General features: G+C 61.7%; 2 protein-coding genes across 2 annotated transcripts; one reads left to right on the forward strand and one right to left on the reverse strand.

Annotated features, from left to right (window-relative positions):
- Window positions 1-250: 250 nt before the first annotated feature.
- LOC131591144 (splicing factor 3B subunit 2-like) lies at window positions 251-14,369 on the reverse strand. The gene is given in 22 exon segments (XM_058861620.1): window positions 251-466; window positions 835-963; window positions 965-1,021; window positions 1,973-2,072; window positions 2,760-2,861; window positions 3,362-3,504; window positions 4,156-4,263; window positions 4,832-4,924; window positions 4,926-4,940; window positions 5,723-5,810; window positions 6,587-6,738; window positions 7,873-8,100; window positions 8,569-8,649; window positions 9,674-9,811; window positions 10,421-10,568; window positions 10,570-10,628; window positions 11,469-11,551; window positions 12,623-12,728; window positions 13,208-13,290; window positions 13,411-13,528; window positions 13,656-13,715; window positions 14,296-14,369. Coding segments are annotated over 20 exon segments (2,067 nt in total). The 5' UTR covers window positions 13,493-13,528; window positions 13,656-13,715; window positions 14,296-14,369; the 3' UTR covers window positions 251-394.
- A 2,472-nt stretch (window positions 14,370-16,841) lies between these two features.
- LOC131591151 (probable RNA-binding protein EIF1AD) lies at window positions 16,842-21,106 on the forward strand. Its single transcript, XM_058861632.1, has 6 exons — window positions 16,842-17,322; window positions 17,443-17,536; window positions 18,059-18,167; window positions 19,125-19,233; window positions 19,847-19,891; window positions 20,618-21,106. Exons 1-6 carry the CDS (start codon window positions 17,114-17,116, stop codon window positions 21,027-21,029), a joined length of 978 nt encoding a protein of 325 aa, XP_058717615.1. The 5' UTR covers window positions 16,842-17,113; the 3' UTR covers window positions 21,030-21,106.
- The last annotated feature ends 35 nt before the right edge of the window (window positions 21,107-21,141 follow it).

Here is a 21,141-nt window from a genome sequence, read left to right on the forward strand (position 1 = left end):
GCCACCCCAGGGACCGTCCCCAACCCCCCCCCCCCCGGGTCCCTGTCACAAAGGGACAAAGAGGGGACATAGGGGACATGGCTTGGGGGACAGGGGCAGGGCCATGGGGACCTTGGGGACATGTCCCGGTGACACGGGGACCTGGTGACACAGTGACCTGGTGACATGTCCCAGTGACACAGTGACCTGGTGGCCTCGGGGACACGGGGACCTCGGTGACATGGGGACCTCGGTGACACCAGGCAGAGCCGCGGGGTGTGGTGGGGACACCACCCTTTATTTACAAAACAACGGGGACAATGTTGGGGACAATGTTGGGGACAGTGTTGGGGACACCGGGGGTGGTGCCGGAGGGGGTGACAGGGAGGTGACAGGGAGGTGACAGCGGTGACATCTAAAACTTGAACTCCTTGTACTTCTTGCCCCCCCCGCGGGCGTCCTGGGGCTGAGCCTTCCTCTTCTTCTGCTGTGGGGACACCAGGGGACAGCAGGGGACAGTGAGGGGACAGCAGGGGACAGTGAGGGGACAAGGAAGGGACACGAAGGGGACAGGGGGGGTCACAGGGACAGGGAGGGGGACAGGGAGGGGACACGAAGGGGACAGGGGGGTCACAGGAACAGGGGGGGACAGGAAGGGGACAGGGAGGGGACAAGGAAGGGACACGAAGGGGACAGGGGGGTCACAGGGACAGGGAGGGGACAGGGAGGGGACAAGGCAGGGACAGAGCCACCAACCCGTGGTGGCCCCGCTGTGGGCACGGGGCAGCTCAGGGGAGGGGAGGGAGGGTGACAATGGCGATGTCACCCGGCTGTCACCCCGGCTGTCATCGTCACCTTCTGCTTGGCGGCGTGCTCGGCCACCATGTCACTGAAATCCTCCTTCTCCACCTGCGCCTGCTGCTCCCGCACGTGCTCCTCGTATTTCTGCGTCATGGCCGTGGGGTCCAGCTCCAGCTCCTCGGGGGGCCAGCGCCACCTCCACGCCCTGTGCCTCGGCCACCGGGCCCTTCCGTCCCATCACCTGTGGGGACATTGTCACTGTCACCCCTGACACCGTCACTGTCACCCTGACACCCTGACACTGCCACCCTGACACCATCACTGTCACCCTGACACCGTCACTGTCACCCTGACAGCGCCACCTCCACGCCCTGCGCCTCGGCCACCGGGCCCTTCCGTCCCATCACCTGTGGGGACATTGTCACTGTCACCTTGAGAGTGTCACTGTCACCCTGACACCATCACTGCCACCCTGACACTGTCACTGTCACCCTGACACCATCACTGTCACCCTGACACCGTCACTGTCACCCTGACAGCGCCACCTCCACGCCCTGCGCCTCGGCCACCGGGCCCTTCCGTCCCATCACCTGTGGGGACACCATGGGGACATTGTTATTGTCACCCTGACACTGTCACTGTCACCCCCTGAGTGTCACTGTCACCCCTGACACCATCACTGTCACCGACACCGTCACTGTCACCCTGACACTGTCACTGTCACCCCTGAGTGTCACTATCACCCCTGACACCATCAGTGACACCCTGACACCGTCACTGTCACCCTGACACCGTCACTGACACCTTTCGGGGTTCCAGTGTGTTTTTGGGGTTCCCATTGTGTTTTTTGGGGGTCCCAAAGTGTTTTTTTGGGGGTTCCCGTGGTGTTTTTGGGGTTCCCAGTGTGTTTTTTGGGGGTCCCAGGGTGTTTTGGGTGTCCCAGGGTGTTTTTTAGGGGTCCCAGTGTGTTTTTTGGGGGTCCCAGTGTGTTTTTTGGGGGTTCCCCATGGTGTTTTTGGGTGTCCCAGGGTGTTTTTGGGGTTCCCAGGCTGTTTTTGGGGTTCCCAGGGTGTTTTTTGGGTGTCCCAGGGTGTTTTTGGGTGTCCCAGGCTGTTTTTTTGGGTGTCCCAGGGTGTTTTTGGGGTTCCCAGGGTGTTTTTGGGGTTCCCAGGGTGTTTTCTGGGGGTCTCACCGCAGACATGTCGTAGATGTGTGTGGAGCCCATCATGGCCGTGCCCACGGTCGCCGTTCGCTTCTCGGGGACCACCGTGAACAGCTGGGGGGTCTCGCTCCTTTTTGGGGGGTTCAGGATGGGTGGGGGGGCCCTGGGGTCACCCCAAAACCTCCCCCAGCACCCCAAAACCCCCCCCAACACCCTCCCCCATTTCCTCAGCACCCCAAAATCTCCTGAGCCCAAAATCTGACCCCCCTCACACCCTCACCCTCCTCAGCCCCCAAAATCCCCAAATCCCCCCAAAACTCCCCAAAATTCCCCCCTGAACCCCAAACTCTTCCAATCCCCCAAAGCCTCCAAACCTCCCTGAGCCCCCCAAGATACCCAAATACCCCCAAATCCCCCCCCAAAATTCCACCCTGAACCCCAAACTCCTCCAAACCCTCCTGAGCTTCCTAAACCTCTCCAAGCTCCCCACAAATCCCCCCCAAATCCTCCAAAATTCCCCCTTGAACCCCAAACCCCCCCAAATCCCCCCAAATTCCCAAACTTTCCTCAGCCCCCCAAAACCCCAAACCCCCCCAAATCCCCCCTGAACCCCAAACTCTTCCAATCCCCTCCAAGCTCTCTAAACCTCCCTGAGCCCCCCAAAACCCCAAATTCCTCCCAAATCCCCCCAAAACCCCCAAAATTCCCCCCTGAACCCCAAACCCCCCAAATCTCCCATACCCCCCCGAGCCCCCCAAACTTCCCCAAGCCCCCCAAAACCCCAAATCCCCCCCAAATCCCCCAGATCCCCCCTCACCCATCCATGGCCTCCTCGATTTTCTTCTTGCGGAGCTCGATCAGCTCCGGGGTCTCCATCCCGGCCGGCACCGAGGAGAAGCCCCCCGGGGTGATCAATCCACTGGGGGGTGAATTTGGGGGTTCAGGGGGGCAGCCAGGGGTGGGGGGACACCCCAAAGGTTTGGGGGGGGCTCCCCCAGTTAGGATGGGAGGGGGATGGGCCCCGTTCCCCACCCCAAAGGAAAATCCCCCGTGGGATCTCCCCCCTTTCATGGGGGGATTTGGGGGGGACCTGGGAGGGTCCTGAGGAGATTTTTGGGGTTCCCCAGGGTGTTTTTTGGGGTTCCCAGGGTGTTTTTGGGGTTCCCAGGTGTTTTTCGGAGTTCCCAGTTGTTTTTTCGGGGTTCCCGTGGTGTTTTTGGGGTTCTCAGGGTGTTTTTTTGGGGTTCCCAGTTGTTTTTTCAGGGTTCCCAATGAGTTTTTTTGGGTTCCCAGTGAGTTTCTCGGGGTTCCCGTGGTGTTTTTCTGGGTTTCTGGGCTGTTTTTTTGGGGTTCCTGTGGTGTTTTTGGAGGTTCCCAGGCTGTTTTTGGGGTTCCTGGGCTGTTTTTTGGGGTTCCCACCTGTCAGCAGGGGTGATGAACCCGGTCTCGTCGGGTTTCTCTTCATCGCTCTCCTCCTCCTCCTCCTCCTCCGAGGATTCCTCGTCCGAGGGCTCCAGCTCCCCCCAGGGCGTGCGGTCGATCTCCTCCTCCTCCTCCTTGGTCTGGGGGGGCCCCGGGGGGGGTCACTCGGGGGTTTTGGGGGGGTTTTGGGGGGGGATTTGGGGCTGGAGACCCCCAAAGCTGGGTTTGGAAATGGGGAGGGGGATTGTGGGGTGGGGGTGGGGAATTTGGGGGTGTCTGGGGGGGTTTGGGGGGTCCTGAGGGGGGTCTGGGGGGGTCCAGCAGGGTTTGGGGGATCCTGGAGGGGTCTGGGGGGGTTCCATAGGGGGTCCTGGGGGGATCTGGGGGTGTCTGGGGGGGGTTTAGGGGGTCCCAAGGGGGTCAAGGGGTTGTCTGGGGGTATCCAGCGGGGTTTGGGGAGCTCCCAGGGGGGTCTGGGGGGCTTTTGGGGGTCCCAAGGGGGGTGTGGGGGTGTTTGGGGGGTCCCATGGGAGGTTTGGGGGGTCCTGGGGGGATCTGGGGGTGTCTGGGGGGGGGTTTAGAGGGTCTCAAGGGGGGTCTGGGGGGGTCCAGTGGGGTTTTGGGGGTTCCAGGTTATCTGAGGGGGGGAGTTTTGGGGGTCCCAGGGGTGTCTCGGGGGGGTTTGGGGGGTCCCGGGGGGGGGGTTTAGGGGGTCTGGGGGTGTCTGGGGGGGTTTTGCGGGTCCTGAGGGGGTCTGGGGGGGTTTTGGGGGTCCCGGGGGTCCCCAGTACCTGGAACTCGGCGGCGTTGGTGCCGAACACGTCCCCGTAGAGCGGCTTCCCCGTCTCATCCACGGGGGGCTTCCCCCAGCCCCCGGCGTGGTACCCGAAAGAGCAGCCCTGGGGGGGCAGCGGGGTCAGGGACCCCCCAAAAATCCTCCAGAACCCCCAAAAATCCTTCTGAGCCACCCCAAAAATCCTCCTGAGCCCCAAATCCTCCTGAAATCCCCCAGATTCAGCCCCACCCCCCAAATCCCCTCAAAAAGCACCTGGGGGGGGAAGGGTCACAGACCCCCCCCAGACCCCAAACCCCCAAATCCCCCCCCAAAACCCCCAACCTCCACCCAGAACCCAAACATCCCCCAGACCCCAAATCCCCACCACCCCCCAACACCCAAATTTCTGCCCCCAACACCTAAAAACGCTCCCCAGACCCCCAACACCCCCCCTGCAAACACCCAAATCCCCCCCAGCACCCCAAAACCCCCAAATCCCCCCCCAAAACCCCCAAATCCCCCCCCAAAACCCCCAAATCCCCCCCAAAACACCCCCCAGCACCCCCAAACTCCCCCCCAACCCCCACCAGCACCCCCAAATCCCCCCCCAGCACCCCCAAATCCCCCCCAGCACCCCCAAACCCCCCCCCAAACCCCCCCAGCACCCCCAAACCCCCCCAGACCCCCCTCACCTCGGGGATGGGGGAGTTGAGCCCCGGGATTTTGAGGTTGGGGTAGGAGGGGGGGGGTCCGTAGCGCTGCATGGCGATCAGCCACGGGGGGGGGCACCTTGTGCGCGTTCTGGGGGGGGACAGGGGGGTGTCAGCACCCCCAAAACCCCCCCCCACCACCCCTAAAACACCCCCAAAAACCCCTAAAAACCACCCCAAGGGACCCCAAAGCCTCCCCAGCACCCCAAAATTCCACCCCCCCCACCCCAAAATTAAAGCGGAGATTGGGGCAGCCCAACCCCCCCCCCCCCCGTGCTGGGCATGGAACATTCCAGGGGGGAACGGAGACCCCTCCCCATTCCCAGGGATTTTGGGGAGGGATTTTGGGGCATTCCCAGGGATTTTGGGATGGGTTTGGGGGGGATTTGGGGTGGATTTCAGGGGATTTGGGGTGGATTTGGGGTTTGGGATGGATCTGGGGTGGATTTTGATGGATCTGGATGGATTTGGGGTGGGTTTGGGATGGATTTGGGGGGATTTGGGGTGGACTTGGGATGGATTTGGGGTGGATTTGGGGTGGATTTGGGGTGGATTTGGCGTTTAGGATGGATCTGGGGGGATTTGGGGTGGATCTGGATGGATTTGGGGAGGATTTGGGTGGATTTGGGGTGGATTTTCATGGATTTGGGGTGGATTTGGGGTTTGGGATGGATCTGGATGGATTTGGGGTAGATTTTGATGGATTTGGGGTGGATTGGGGGGATTTGGGGTAGATTTGGATGGGTTTGGAGTAGATTTTGATGGATCTGGATGGATTTGGGGTGGATCTGGATGGATTTGGGGTTTGGGATGGATTTGGGATGGATTTTGATGGATTTGGGGTAGATTTGTGGGGATTTGGGGTGCCCATACCGGCCCCACGGGCATGCCCAGCGCGATCCGCAGCTCGTCCGAGAGATCTCCCGGCTTCTTCTCCTTGAGCCGCGTCTCAAACTCCTTCCCCTGGGGACAGCGCGGTCACCGAGGGGACACCGAGGGGTGACAGCCCCAAAAACCCAACCAGGGTGGCACCAAAGCCCCAAAATCCCACAAGGATGTCCCAAAAGCCACCAATGTCCAAGCAAGATGTCCCCAAAGCCTCAAATATCCAACCAGGATGATCTCAAATCTCAAAATGTCCCCCTCAAAATGTCCCCAAACCCACAAATGTCCCCTCAGAACAGTCCCAAAATGTTCCCTCAGAACGTCCCCAGACCCCGAAATGTTCAACCAGGACATCCCCAAACCCCAAAATGTTCCCTCAGAACGTCCCCAGACCCCAAAATGTCCCCTCAGAACCTCCTCAAACACCCCAAAATCCAACCAGGACATCCCCAAACCACCAAATGTCCTCTCAGAATGTCCCCAAACCCCCCAAAATCCAACCAGAATGTCCCCAAACCCCCAAATCTTCAACCAGAACGTCCCCAAACCACCAAATGTCCCCTCAGAACATCTCCAAACCCCCAAATCTTCAACCAGGACATCTCCAAACCCCAGAATGTCCAACCAAGATATCCCCAAAGCCCAGAAGATCCAACTGAGATGTCCCCAAAGCCCAGAAGATCCAACTGAGCTGTCCCCAAAGCCCAGAAGATCCAACTGAGATGTCCCCAAAGCCCAGAAGGTCCAACCAAGATGTCCCCAAAGCCCAGAAGATCCAACCAAGATGTCCCCAAAGCCCAGAAGGTCCCCCAGGACACCCCAAAAGGCCCAGGCTCCCCTCAGGTGTCCCCACCCTCGTAGTAGAGGTCCCCGTGGATGGTCAGCTTGGGCTTGGTCTGCCACTTGAAGAAGGCGTCGTGCAGCTTCTGGTAATCGATGTCGATCTTGCCCATCTTGGGCCGAACCTTCTCGCGCATCTTGGACTTCATCGTCTTCTGCTCCTCCTGGGGACACGTGGGGACACGTGGGGACATGGAGGGGACACGTGGGGACATGGAGGGGACACGGTGGGGACATGTGAGAGCCTCAGGGGCACCCACGGAGCCACCGAAGTCACCAAGTCCAACCAAGGTGTCCCCAGAGCTCCAAAATCCAACCAGGGCATCACCAAATCCATCCAGGGTGTCCCAAATCCATCCAGGGTGTCCCAAAATCCATCCAGGGTGTCCCAAATCCATCCAGGGTGTCCCAAAATCCATCCAGGGTGTCCCCAAAATCCATCCAGGGTGTCCCAAATCCATCCAGGGTGTCCCAAATCCAACCAGGATGTCCCCAAGTCCAACCAGGACATCACCAAATCCATCCAGGATGTCACCAAATCCATCCAGGATGTCCCAAATCCATCCAGGGTGTCCCCAAATCCATCCAGGGTGTCCCAAATCCATCCAGGGTGTCCCAAATCCATCCAGGGTGTCCCAAAATCCATCCAGGGTGTCCCAAAATCCATCCAGGGTGTCCCAAAATCCATCCAGGGTGTCCCCAAGTCCAACCAGGGTGTCCCCAAAGTCACCAAATGCTACCAGGATGTCCCCAAGTCCCCAAGTGTCCCCAAGGTGTCCCTAAGATATTCCCAGGTGTCCCTGAGGTGTCCCCACATCTCCCCAGGTACCCCAGGTGTCCCCCCAGCTGTCCCCCAAGGTATCCCCAGGTATACCCAGGTGTCCCCAAGGTATCCCCAAGGTGTCCCCAGCTGTCCCCCAGGGTGTCCCCAGGTGTCCCTGAGGTATCCCCACATCTCCCCAGGTATCACCAGCTGTCCCCAGGTGTCCCTGAAGTAACCCCGAGGTGTCCTCAGCTGTCCCCAAGGTATCCCCAGCTGTCCCCAAGGTATCCCCAGCTGTCCCCAAGGTATCCCCAGCTGTCCCCAAGGTGTCCCCAAGGTATCCCCAGGTATCCCCAACTGTCCCCAGGGTGTCCCCAGGTGTCCCCAGGGTGTCCCCAGGTGTCCCTGAGGTATCTCCACATCTCCCCAGGTGTCCCCAGCTGTCCCTGAGGTTTCCCCAAGGTATCCCCAGATGTCCCCAAGGTATCCCCAGCTGTCCCCAAGGTGTCCCCAGCTGTTCCCAAGGTGTCCCCACCTTCTCCTGCAGGGCCTCTCTCATCTCCTGGATGCCGGTGCGCTTGATGAACTCGGGCAGCTCGAAGGGCGGTTTCTCGATGCCCCTCTTGCCCTGCAGGTATTTCCTCTTGAAGCACCAGTGCCGCGGCACCGGCACCGAGTTCCGCGTGGCCTTGAGGTGCACCAGCAGCTTGGGGTCCTGCGCCGTCACGTCGTGCATCTCCACCACGTCAGGACGGGCCACCAGCTGTGGGGACAATCAGGGGACAGCAGGGGGACATCAGGGGACAGCAGTCTGAGGTGACACTGTGACCTCTCATTGTGCATCTCCACCATGTCAGGGTGTGCCACCAGCTGTGGGGACATCAAGGACAACAGGGACAGTGGGGACAGCAGGGACAGCAGGGGACAGCAGGGGACAGCAGGGGACAGCGGAGGGTTGGAGCGGTGGAGCCCCAAGGCAGTGCCTGGGTGGGGACATGGGACACCAGGGTGGCACTGGAGGCCCTGGGGGGGTGACAAGGACAAGACTGAGGTCCCCCAGTGTGGCACCAGTGTCCCCAGGGAGGTGACAAGGGGCCCAGGGTGGCTCTGGTGTCCCCAGTGGGGCTCCCAGGGGACAGGAGGTGTCACCTCCGTGCTGTCCCCCAGCTCCGAGGGCCACCCACACCCAGCAGGGAGGGGATGGGTGTCCCCAAGTGTCCCCAAATGTCACCTGCTTCAGCTCGGCCACCGTGAACCTGTTCATGCGCCGCAGCTTCTTCTTGGACAGCTTGGGGACCTCCTGCTTCTTCTCCTGGGGACATGCGGGGACAGCGCAGGTGACACTGGAGGGACGCCCAGGGTGGCACCGCCCGCTGTCCCCATCCCTGAGGCCACCTCAGGGACTGTCCCCTCTGCTGTCACCTCCCCCAGTGTCCCCCAGCTCGGTACCAGCTGCCACCCCCCATCACCTTTAATGTCACCCCGCTGTCCCCCTGATGTCCCCAGTGCCACCTGCTCGTGCTCGGAACTGGCCCCACTACTGCCACTGCACCCGGTGTCCCCAATGTCCCCAGTGTCCCCATAGCCCCAGTGTCCCCAGTGTCCCCCATGTCCCCAGTGTCCCCCATGTCCCCAGTGTCTCCATGTCCCCAATGCCCCCACAGCCCCAGTGTCCCCAGTGTCCCCCATGTCCCCAATGTCCCCAGTGTCCCCAGTGTCCCCCATGTCCCCAATGTCCCCAGTGTCCCCAGTGTCTCCATGTCCCCAGTGTCCCCCATGTCCCCAATGTCCCCATGTCCCCCCATGTCCCCATGTCCCCAATGTCCCCATGTCCCCAATGTCCCCAGTGTCCCCAGTGTCCCCCAATGTCCCCAGTGTCCCCAGTGTCTCCATGTCCCCAGTGTCCCCCCATGTCCCCAATGTCCCAATGTCCCCAATGCCCCCACAGCCCCAGTGTCCCCAATGTCCCCATGTCCCCAGTGTCCCCATGTCCCCCCCATGTCCCCAGTGTCCCCATGTCCCCAATGTCCCCATGTCCCCAGTGTCCCAATGTCCCCAGTGTCCCCCACGTCCCCAGTGTCCCCAATGTCCCCAGTGTCCCCAGTGTCCCCACGCCCCCAGTGTCTCCATGCCCCCAGTGTCCCCCATGTCCCCATGTCCCCAGTGTCCCCAGTGTCCCCAGTGCCCCCAGTGTCCCCATGTCCCCATGTCCCCCAATGTCCCCAGTGTCCCCATGTCCCCAGTGTCCCCCATGTCCCCATGTCCCCAGTGTCCCCCATGTCCCCATGTCCCCCCATGTCCCCATGTCCCCAGTGTCCCCATGTCCCCAGTGTCACCTGCTCATCCTCAGAGCTGTCCCCATCGCTGCCCCTGGTGCCATCCTCGGGTCCCTTTTTCCGGGGGGCCCCGGCGCTCTCGGCTCGCTCCGCCCGCTCCGGCTCCTTCTCCTTGTCCTTCTTCACCTCGTCCGTCAGCTGACACACGGACAGGACAGACAGACAGGACAGACGGACACACGGACACACGGACAGGACAGACGGACACACGGACACATGGACAGGGACAGATAGACACACAGACACGCGGACAGGACAGACGGACAGATGGACACACGGACAGGACACACGGACACATGGACAGGGACACACGGACACACAGACACACGGACAGGACAGATGGACAGATGGACAGACGGACACACGGACGGGGGACACACGGACACATGGACAGGGACACACGGACACACAGACACACGGACAGGACAGATGGACAGATGGACAGACGGACACACGGACGGGGACACACGGACATACAACCGGACACACGGACAGGGACAGATGGACACACGGACACATGGGACAGGACACACGGACACAGGGACACACGGACAGGGACATGGACACAGGGACAGGGACACAGGTCAGAGGTCACAGGTCAGGGGACAGCAGCACCCAGGAGTGACCCCAGCACCCAGGGGTGTCCCAAAGGTGTCCCCCAGCACCCAAAGGTGACACAAAGGTGTCCCCAGCCCCCAGAGGTGTCCCCCAGCCCTCCCAGGAGTGTCCCCCTCCCCGAGGTGTCACCTTGAAGGCCTCGAAGATCCTCTTGAAGAAGACGAAGTTGGGGTCGTAGATCTCGGGCTCCTCGCTCACGTACTCGATCTCCACCTCGGGGGGGTCCCCAGGGGGGTCCCCGGGGTCCCCCCGGCCGGGGGTGGGGGGAGGGGGGCCCCTCACGGGCACCGCCCCTCCCCCGCTTCTTCTTCTTGCGGTTCCGGCGCTTCCGGTTCCGCTGGGAGGGGACACGAGGGGACAGTGAGGGGACAGAGAGGGGACAGAGAGGGGACAGAGAGGGGACAGTGAGGGGACACGAGGGGACAGTGAGGGGACAGTGAGGAGACACGAGGGGACAGTGAGGGGACACGAGGGGACATGAGGGGACAGTGAGGGGACAGTGAGGGGACACAGGGGGACAGTGAGGGGACACGAGGGGACAGAGAGGGGACAGTGAGGGGACAGTGAGGGGACAGAGAGGGGACACGAGGGGACAGTGAGGGGGCAGGGGGGGACAGTGAGGGGACATCAGGGAACACCAGGGGACAGTGAGGGGACAGTGAGGGGACACGGGGGGGACAGTGAGAGGACAGTGAGGGGACAGTGAGGGGACAGAGAGGGGACAGTGAAGGGACAGTGAGGGGACAGCGAGGGGACAATGAGGGGACAATGAGCGGACAATGAGGGGACAGGGGGGGACAGTGAGGGGACAGTGAGGTGGCGCAGGTCCCTCCAGTCGTGGGGACCAAGCAGTGACCCCAGGGAAAGCCCCCTCCCCAAATGGAAGAACACAAGAGGGGACAAAGGTGACACCGGGGTGACACAGGTGACCCACTTGGGGGGACAAAAAGGGACATTGGGGTGGCACCAGGAGGGGACAGAGTTCCCCCAGTATGGGGACAAAAGGGGACATTGAGGTGACCCCAAAGTGGCCCTGAGAGAGGGGACAAGGCTGCCACCACAGTGCCACCACAGTGCCACCACAGTGCCACCCAGAAATTTTGGGGACCCCCCCAGGTGCCAATTTGGGTGGGGGTGGCCTGTGTCCCCATTGTCCCCTCCCTGTCCCCTCTGTCACCTCCTTCTTGGATGTCCCCGTGTCCTCCTCAGCCTCCGAGGCCGACGCCGACGCCCGGAGCTCCGTCTCCATCTCGTCCTCGGCTGGGGGGGACACGGGGGGGGACAGGGGTGTCACCAACACCTCAGGGTGTCACCGCCACCTCAGCGTGTCCCCAACACCTCAGGGTGTCACCAACACCCCTGGGTGTCACCAACACCTCTGGGTGTCCCCAACACCTCTGGATGTCACCAACACCTCAGGGTGTCCCCAACACCTCTGGGTGTCACCAACACCTCTGGGTGTCCCCAACACCTCAGGGTGTCCCCAACACCCCTGGGTGTCCCCAACACCTCTGGGTGTCCCAAACACCTCAGGGGTGTCACCAACACCTCAGGGTGTCACCAACACCCCTGGGTGTCCCAAATACCTCTGTGTGTCACCGCCACCTCAGGGGTGTCACCAACACCTCAGGGTGTCCCCAACACCTCAGGGTGTCACCAAACACCTCTGGGTGTCACCAACACCTCAGGGTGTCACCAACACCTCTGGGGTGTCACCAAACACCTCTGGGTGTCACCAAGACCTCAGGGGTGTCACCAACACCCCTGGGTGTCCCCAAACACCTCAGGGTGTCCCCAGCACCATTGTCACCCCCACCTCAGGGGTGTCACCCCCACCTCAGGGGTGTCACCCCCCTCCTCAGGGTGTCCCCAACACCCCTGGGTGTCCCCAACACCTCAGGGTGTCACCCCCCACTCAGGGGGTCCCCAAAACTTCAGGGTGTCGCCCCACACCTCAGGAGTGTCACCCCCACCTCAGGTTGTCACCCCCCCACCCCTGGGTGTCCCCCCCACCCCCAGGAGCACCCCCAGGGCCCAAACCCCATTTCTGGGGGGGATTTTCGGGGGTGGGGGGCACCCAGTGGGTGCTGGGGGGGGGGTGATAACACCTCGGGGTGTCCCCAGGGGTCACCAGGCTGCGCCCAGCGGGGACAAAAATTTGGGTTTTTTACATTTCTGGGGTGGAAATTTCCATTTTTTGGGGCGGATTTTGAGGTTTTGAGGGCGTTTCTCGTGGGGGGGGCACCGGGGGGGGCATGGGGGGCACTGGGGGGGTCTTGGGGGGCACTGGGGGGGTCTTGGGGAGCACTGGGGGGGTCTTGGGGGGCTCACCTGAGACCCCCGGGACTGTCACCAGCTCCTCCTGCCGGCTCTCCTTGAGCTGCAGGATCTTCTCCAGAGCCTGAGGGATTTTGGGGCCCACCCCGGAGTCCTCGGCCTGGGGAGGGGGATGGGAGGGTCAGGGAGACCCCCGGGACCCCCCCCCAGAATTGGGGGAACTGCCAGGAACACCCCCCAAAAAAACCCCAAATGTACAGGAAGAGCCCAGACCCACAGAGAGACTTCCCCACAATAAAGGGACCCCAGACCCACAAAGACCCCTCAAAAGAGACCCCAGACCCACAGAAACCCCCCAATAAAAACCCCACACCCAAAGACACCCCCCAATAAAAACCCCATTCCCCCAGAGACCCCCCAAAAGAGACCCCAGCCCCACACAGACCCCCCAAAAGAGACCCCAGCCCCACAAAGACCCCCCAAAAGAGACCCCAGACCCACAGCACGCCCAAAAGAGACCCCAGCCCCCCAGAGACCTCCCAAAAGAGACCCCAGCCCCACACAGACCCCCCAAAAGAGACCCCAGCCCCCCAGAGACCCCCCAATAGAGACCCCAGCCCCCCAGAGACCCCTCCCCACCTCTCTGCTGTCGTCACCGGGGGGCGGGGGGGGCCCGCGGGGCCGGGGGGCTCCCATGGCCAGGGGGGCTCCCATGGGGCTGCCTGGGGGGGGGAGGGAACACAAAGGTGACATCAGCCGGGTTTGGGGGGGGAGGGGACACAGGGGACAAAAGCCACCAGTGGGGTGTCCCCCACCCCCCCCCCCCAGGGGTCCCACCTCACCTCGGGGGGTCAGGGGGGTCCTGGCACCCATGGGAGCCCCCTCAGGGGGGGCACGAGGGGCGGGGGGGGTCAGCTTGGCCATCTCCTGCTGCCGCTCCTGCTCCAGCAGCACCGCGGCCTGGGGGGCACGGGGGGCTCAGGGGGGGCTCTGGGCCCGGCCCCCACACCCAAGGGAGCCCCCCCACACCCAAGGGAGCCCCCCACACCCAGGGGAGCCCCCCTCACCCAGGGGAGCCCCCCCTTACCCGTTTCTGCTGCTCCAGCAGCTCCTGTTCCTTGGCCTTGTCCCCGAACGGGTGCTGGCCCTGGGGGGGCGGTGGGAGAGGTCAGGACCCCCCCCCCAGCACCCATAGGTGCCCCCCCAGGTGTCACCCATCCCTCAACACCCCCAAAAAAACCCCAAACAACACCCCCAGCCCCCCCTCAGCTCACCCCCTCTATGGGTGACCCCCTCCCCACACCCCCTGTGCCCTCCCCAGCCCCCCCCCCAGGTGCCCCAAAACCCTGAGACGCCCCCCATGACCCCTTTAAACCCCCCAAATCCCACCCCAACCCCCCCCAAACCTCACAAATCCCATCCCAACCCCCCCCCAAACCCCACCCCAACCCCCCCAAATCCCACCCCAAACCCCCCAAATCCCACCCCCCGTGCCCCCCCCACCTGGGCCCGCTCCTCCTGCAGCAGCAGGGCTGCTTTAAACCCCCCCAAACCCCCCAAATCCCACCCCAAACCCCACAAACCCCACCCCAAACCCCCCCCAAACCTCCCCAATCCCACCCCAAACACCCCAAATCCCACCCCAAACCCCCTCAGACCTTACCCCAAACACCCCAAACCCCCCCAAATCCCATCCCAAGCCCCCCAAACCCCCCAGCCCCCCCCACCTGTGCCCTCTCCTCCTGCAGCAGCAGGGCCGCCTGTTGCTGGGCCAGCGTCAGCCGCTCCTCCTCCGACAGCCCCGCGGGGGGGGGGCGGGGGGGGCACCGGGACCCCCCCCACGGGCCCCCCCAAACCGAAATTGAGCCCCAGCCCCGGGGGGGGAGGGGGAGGCACCAGGGGGTGCTGCAGGGGCAGCGCTGGGGGCAGCTGGGGAGGGGGGGGTTGGGGTCAGGGGGTGCCACCTGTGACGCCCCCACCCCAAAATTTAAAGTTTAACCCCCCCCCCACCCCCCCAAAATTCAGTCTGGAACCGCTGAGCCCCCCCCAGGCAGAAGTTTGACACCCAAACTGCCCCAAATTTGGGTGATCTGGAGGGTTTGAACCCCCCCCCCACCCCAAAATTGGGTGATGGGGGAGGGTCTTAACCTCCCACTGAGCCCCCCCACCCCAAAATTTGGAGCTCTGAGGGGCTCCCCAAAAGGACACATGAAGCCCCCACCCCCACGAACCGGGGATCCCCCCCAAACCAGACCCTGGGGGGTTCCTGACCCCCCCCCCAAAGCCCAAAACCCCCCCCAGACCCCCCCAAATCTCACCTGGGGGGGCGGGGCCTTGTCCCCCTCCTCGGGGCGCAGGGCAGGGCGGCTCAGCACGATCCCAGTCTGGGGGGGCACAAATTGGGGGGGATCCCCGTGAGCCCCCCACAGCTCAGAGGGGACATGGGGACCCCCCCTTTGAGAGGGAGCGGAGGCAGGACCCCTCCCATCCCCAAAAAATTGAATAAAAACCATCAAGAACACGCTAAACAGCCCCCAAAATCACATTAAACCCCCCCCAAAATCACATTAAACCTCCCAAAGAAACACATTAAATCCCCCCAAAATCACATTAAACCCTTTCAAAATCACATTAAACCCCCCAAAATCACATTAACCCCCCAAAAAATACATTAACCCCCCCAAAATCACATTAACCCCTAAAAGAACCACATTAAACAGCCTAAAATAACATTAAACCCTTTCAGAATCACATTAAACCCCCCAAAATCACATTAACCCCTAAAAAAAACACATTAAATCCCCCCAAAATCACATTAAACCCTTTCAGGATTACATTAAATCCCCCAAAAGCACATTAAACCCCCCAAAATTACATTAAACTCCCCAAAAAATACATTAACCCCCCCAAAATCACATTAACCCCTAAAAGAACCACATTAAACACCCTAAAATCACATTAAACCGTTTCAGAATCACATTAAACCCCCCAAAATCACATTAAACACTCAAAAAAACACATTAAACACCCCAAAATCACGTTAAACTCTTTTAGAATCACGTTAAACATCCCAAAATCACGTTAAATTACCCCAAAACACCACTAAACTTCTCAAAATCTCACTAAATCCCCCTAAAATCCCATTAAACCCCCCCAAAACGGGTCATGCCCCGAAAGGGGACACAAGGACGGGGGTTGAATTTGGGGGTCCCCCCATTTTTGGGGGTCTCACCTGCAGGGTGTAGGCCTGGAGTCGCTCCAGCAGCTCCTCACGGGTCCCTGGGGGAGAAAGGGGGGGACTCAGGGACCCCAAAATTCTGCCCCACAACCCCCAACCCCCCCTTCACCCTCCTCAGGACCCCCCCCAAATTCCTCTGTCCCCCCCCAAGGACACTTCAGCACCCCAAGAATCCCCCCAGGGATCCCCAAAATAACCCCAGGTGATGCCAGAGACCCCCCAAAACACCCCCAAAACTCCCCCAGGGACTCGTGACCCACCTCAGGCCTCCCAAACACCCCCAGGGAGCCCCAAAAATCCCCCAAACCCCCTCAGGTGACCCCGAAAGCCCCAAATTCCCCTCAGATCTCCCCACAAATGACCCCGAAACCCCGAATTTCCTCATTTTCCCCTCACATCTCCCCCCAAATGACCCCGAACCCCGCAATTTCCTCAATTTCTCCTCACATCTCCCTCCAAATAACCCCGAAACCCCCAATTTCCTCTCACATCTCCCCCCAAATGACCCCGAAAGCCCCAATTGCCCCAATTTTCCCTCACATCTCCCCCCAAAACCCCCGAAACCCCCAATTTCCCCTCACATCCTCCCCCAAATGACCCCGAAAGCCCCAATTTCCCCAATTTCCCTTCACATCTCCCCCCAATCCCCTCACGATACCCCGAGACCCCCCCTCAGTTTCCCGCCCACCCCTCACACCTCCCCCCCCCCGCCCCAGTCCCCTCACGGATCCCCCCCGGTCCCCGCACCCTGCGCGGGGGCTCCGATGCCGGCGAGCGTGGCCTGGAGCTCGGGGTGGGCCCATCCCGCGTACGGGGAGCGCTCGGCGGCGCGGGGGTCCCTGAGGGGCTCCCCGGGCCCGGCCGCCGCCGCCTCCGCGCGCTCCGCCGCCATCTTGGTCCCGCCGCCGCCGCGCGCGCCGCGGCCAATCAGAGAGCGCGGCGCCGCGCCGTGCGTGCTGACGTCACCCGGTAAAGAGGTCGGGGCTCTCAGGGGGATTAGGGAGGGGGCGGTTGTGACGTCACGGTGCTGGTGGTGACGTCACGGCGGCGCTGGGGTGGTGACGTAACGCAAAACAACATCGACACTCAGCCCCGCTCATTTGCATGGCTCCGCCCACCGCCCTGCCCGCCACACCCCGGGTCCAACGCCTCATTTGCATAGCCCCGCCCACAGCTCGTGCACCTTTTCACACTCACTCGCCTGGCACCGCCCCAAATCGGCGCTCATTTGCATCACGCCAGGATTGCCCGCGATTTGCATAAATCCGGCCGAGATCCAGCCCCTCATTTACATAACCGCGCTCATTATGCAGCCAAAGTCCCGCCTCCATTCAATTATCAGGAGCCCGTTTTCATTTAGGCCACGCCCACACAGCGAGGTTTGGCCGCGCCCCTTTTGTGGGCGGAGCCAAATCTCTGCCCCCGCCTTTGTGGGCGTGGCCTCGCTCATTCCCGCCTTTTCTTCCGGAAGTGACGTCACCTCCTCCGCCCCTCTTACCCGGAAGTGCCGCCGCAGGTGAGCGCGCGCCGCGCGGTGGGGGCGGGGCCTTGGGGGGGGGTCCCGGAGGTTCCCCCCGCCCCTCCCCCACCCCCGGGGGTCCCTGACCCTCCCCTCCCCCCCCCGGTGTCCCCCCAGCCCCGCCATGTCGCGCGCCACCAAGCGGAAGCACGTGGTGCGCGAGCTGCTGGAGGAGCGCGTGCAGCCCGCGGAGGGACAGAGCGTGGTCAGGGTGAGAGCGGGGGGACACCGGGGGGGACATTGGGGACACCGGGGACAGCGGGGGGGACAGCGGGGACATTGGGGACACCGGGGGGGACAGTGGGGACACCGGGGAGACAGCGGGGGGGACAGCGGGGACAGCGGAGGGGCACTGGGGGGACACTGGGGACACACCAGGGGGACACCGGAGGGACGTTGGAGACATCGGGGGGACATTGGGGACATCGGAGGGACATTGGGGACATTGGGGGGACATTGGGGACACCCTGGGCACACCGGAGGGGACATTGGGGACAGCGGGGGGACATTTGGGACACATGGGGACACACCTGGGGACACCTGGGACACACCTGGGGACAGCTGGGGACAGTCCAGGGACATTGGGGACCGATCTGGGAAGGAGGGACACAGAGGGGACACCGGGGGACACCGTGGGGACACGAGAGGTGGCCCGGGGGACATTGAGGGGACACTGAGGGGACACTGGGGGGACACTGAGGGGACAAGGCCCCGTCCTGGCGTGTCCCCGCAGGTGTTGGGGACACCGGGGAACAACCTGCACGAGGTGGAGACGGCGGAGGGGACGCGGTTCCTGGCCAGCATGCCACCGCGCTTCCGGCGCCACATCTGGATCAAGAGAGGTGACATTGCCATTGTCATTGTGTCACTGTCACCCTGTCATTGTCACTGTGTGTCATTGTCACCCTGTCACTGTCCTGTGTCACTGTCCTGTGTCACTGTCACTCTGTCACTGCCACCGTGCTTCCGGCGCCACATCTGGATCAAGAGAGGTGACATTGCCATTGTCACTGTCACCCTGTCATTGTCACTGTGTTACTGTGTCATTGTCACTGTGTCACTGTCCTGTGTCACTGACCTGTGTCACTGTCACCCTGTCACTGTCCTGTGTCACTGTCCTGTGTCACTGTCACCCTGTCACTGCCACCACGCTTCCGGCGCCACATCTGGATCAAGAGAGGTGACATCACTGTCATTGTCACTGTGTCACTGTCACTGTGTCATTGTCACCCTGTTATTGTCACCCTGTCACTGTCCTGTGTCACTGTATCACTGTCAGCCTGTCCCTGTGTCACCCTGTCACTGTCACCGCGCTTCCGGAGCCACATCTGGATCAAGAGAGGTGACATCACTGTCATTGTCACTGTGTCACCCTGTCACTGTGTCACTGTCCTGTGTCACTGTCACCCTGTCATTGTCACCCTGACACTGCATCCTGTCATTGTTTTGTGTCATTGTCCTGTGTCACTGTCCCCCTGTCATTGTCCCTGTGTCCCCCCGTGTCCCCAATGTCCCCAATGTCCCCCTGTGACCCCCCAATGTCCCCTCAATGTCCCCAATGTCCCCTCAATGTCCCCAATGTCCCCCAATGTCCCCATATCCCCAATGTCCCCAATGTCCCCAATGTCCCCCAATGTCCCCGTGACCCCCCAATGTCCAATGTCCCCGTGACCCCCCAATGTCCCCAATGTCCCCAATGTCCCCCAATGTCCCCGTGACCCCCCAATGTCCCCAATGTCCCCCTGTGACCCCCCCCAATGTCCTCCTGTGACCCCCCAATGTCCCCAATGTCCCCCCAGGTGATTTCCTGCTCGTTGATCCCATCCAGGAGGGCTCCAAGGTCAAAGCTGAGATTTCCCTGGTGCTGCTCCCGCCCCACGTGCGCTCGCTGCAGCGCCAGGGGCTCTGGTAGGACCCCAAAACACCCAAAAACACCCCAAAATACCCCAAAACACCCCAAAATACCCCAAAACACCCCCAAAATACCCCAAAAATACCCCAAAATACCCCAAAACTACCCCAAAACACCCCAAAACACCCCAAAAAACCCAAAACCACCCCAAAATACCCCAAAATACCCCCAAAACACCCCCAAAATACCCCAAAACACCCAAAACCACCCCAAAAATACCCCAAACCCCTCCCCAAATTCCCCGTGCTCCCAGTGACCCCCCCCAGTGCTCCCAGTTCCTCCCAGTGCTCCCAGTAACCCCCCCCACCCCTCCCCCAGTGCTCCCAGTAACCCCCCCAGTGCTCCCAGTGACCCCCCCCAGTGCTCCCAGTTCCTCCCAGTGCTCCCAGTAACCCCCCCACCCCTCCCCCAGTGCTCCCAGTCCCTCCCAGTGCTCCCAGTAACCCCCAGTCCCTCCCAGTCACCCCCCCCGCCCCTCCCCCAGTGCTCCCAGTCCCCCCCAGTGCTCCCAGTCCCTCCCAGTGCTCCCAGTAACCCCCCCGCCCCTCCCCCAGTCCCTCCCAGTCCCTCCCAGTGCTCCCAGTAACCCCCCCTGCCCCTCCCCCCCAGGCCCGAGGCCTTCGCCCCGCTGGAGAGGAAAAACCCCCGGGAAGGGTGAGTGGGGGAGGGGCAAATGGGGGGGGATTAATTAGGGGAGGGATTGTTAATTGGGGGAGGGATTGTTAATTAGGGGAGGGATTGTTAATTGGGGGAGGGATTGTTAATTAGGGGAGGGATTGTTAATTAGGGGGAGGGATTGTTAATTAGGGGAGGGATTGTTAATTGGGGGCCATGAATTGTTAATTGAGGGGGAGGGATTGTTAATTGGGGGCAGTAATGGGGTGTTAATTAATTGGGGGTAACAGAGGTGTTAATTTGGGTTCATTAGTGAGGAAAGTAAGGGGACCTTAATTGGGGTGATCATAGGAGATTAATTTGGGGGGGTTAATTGGGGGATTAATTGGGGGGGGTTAATTGGGGTCATTAACGGGGACATCAATGGGGAGGGGACTTTAAAGGGGTCACTTTGGGGTCATTTTGGGGTCACTTTGGGGACACTTCAGGGACACTTTGGGGTCACTTTGGGGACACTTTGGGGTCACTTTGGGGACACTTTGGGGACACTTTGGGGTCACTTTGGGGACACTTTGGGAACACTTTGGGGACACTTTGGGGTCATTTTGGGGTCACTTTGGGGTCATTTTGGGGACACTTTGGGGTCACTTTGGGAACACTTTGGGGTCACTTTGGGGTCATTTTGGGGTCACTTTGGGGACACTTTGGGGTCACTTTGGGGACATTTTGGGGACACTTTAACTCCCTCCCGCTGTCACCCCCCAGGGACGGCCCCGAGGGGCTCTTTGTGAACACGAACCGGGGGGGGACCCCTGGGGATAGCGGGGACAGCGATGGGGACACCGAGGAGGACACCGAGGACAGCGATGGGGACAACGAGGACAGCGATGGGGACAATGAGGAGGACACAGGGGACAGCGCTGGGGACAATGGGGACAATGAGGACGGCGCTGGGGACAATGAGGACAATGAGGACGGCGCTGGGGACAATGGGGACAATGAGGACGGCGCTGGGGACAATGAGGACGGCGCTGGGGACAATGAGGACGGCTCTGGGGACAATGAGGACAATGAGGACGGCGCTGGGGACAGCAAGGAGGACACCGGGGACATCGAGGGACACGGTGGGGACACAAAAGACACCGGGGACAGGGACAGGGGGGACCCCCCCCAATAAAGGCCCCTGGTGGCACTGGGGACACGGGGCTGTGTCCCCTCCCCCACCCCCAGTGACACGCGGGGACACAAAAGCGACTGTGGAGAATTTTATTGTCCCCAGGGGCGGGGAG

The sequence above is a fragment of the Poecile atricapillus genome, chromosome 37 (assembly GCF_030490865.1).
Source record: "Poecile atricapillus isolate bPoeAtr1 chromosome 37, bPoeAtr1.hap1, whole genome shotgun sequence".
NCBI classification, from domain to species: domain Eukaryota; kingdom Metazoa; phylum Chordata; class Aves; order Passeriformes; family Paridae; genus Poecile; species Poecile atricapillus.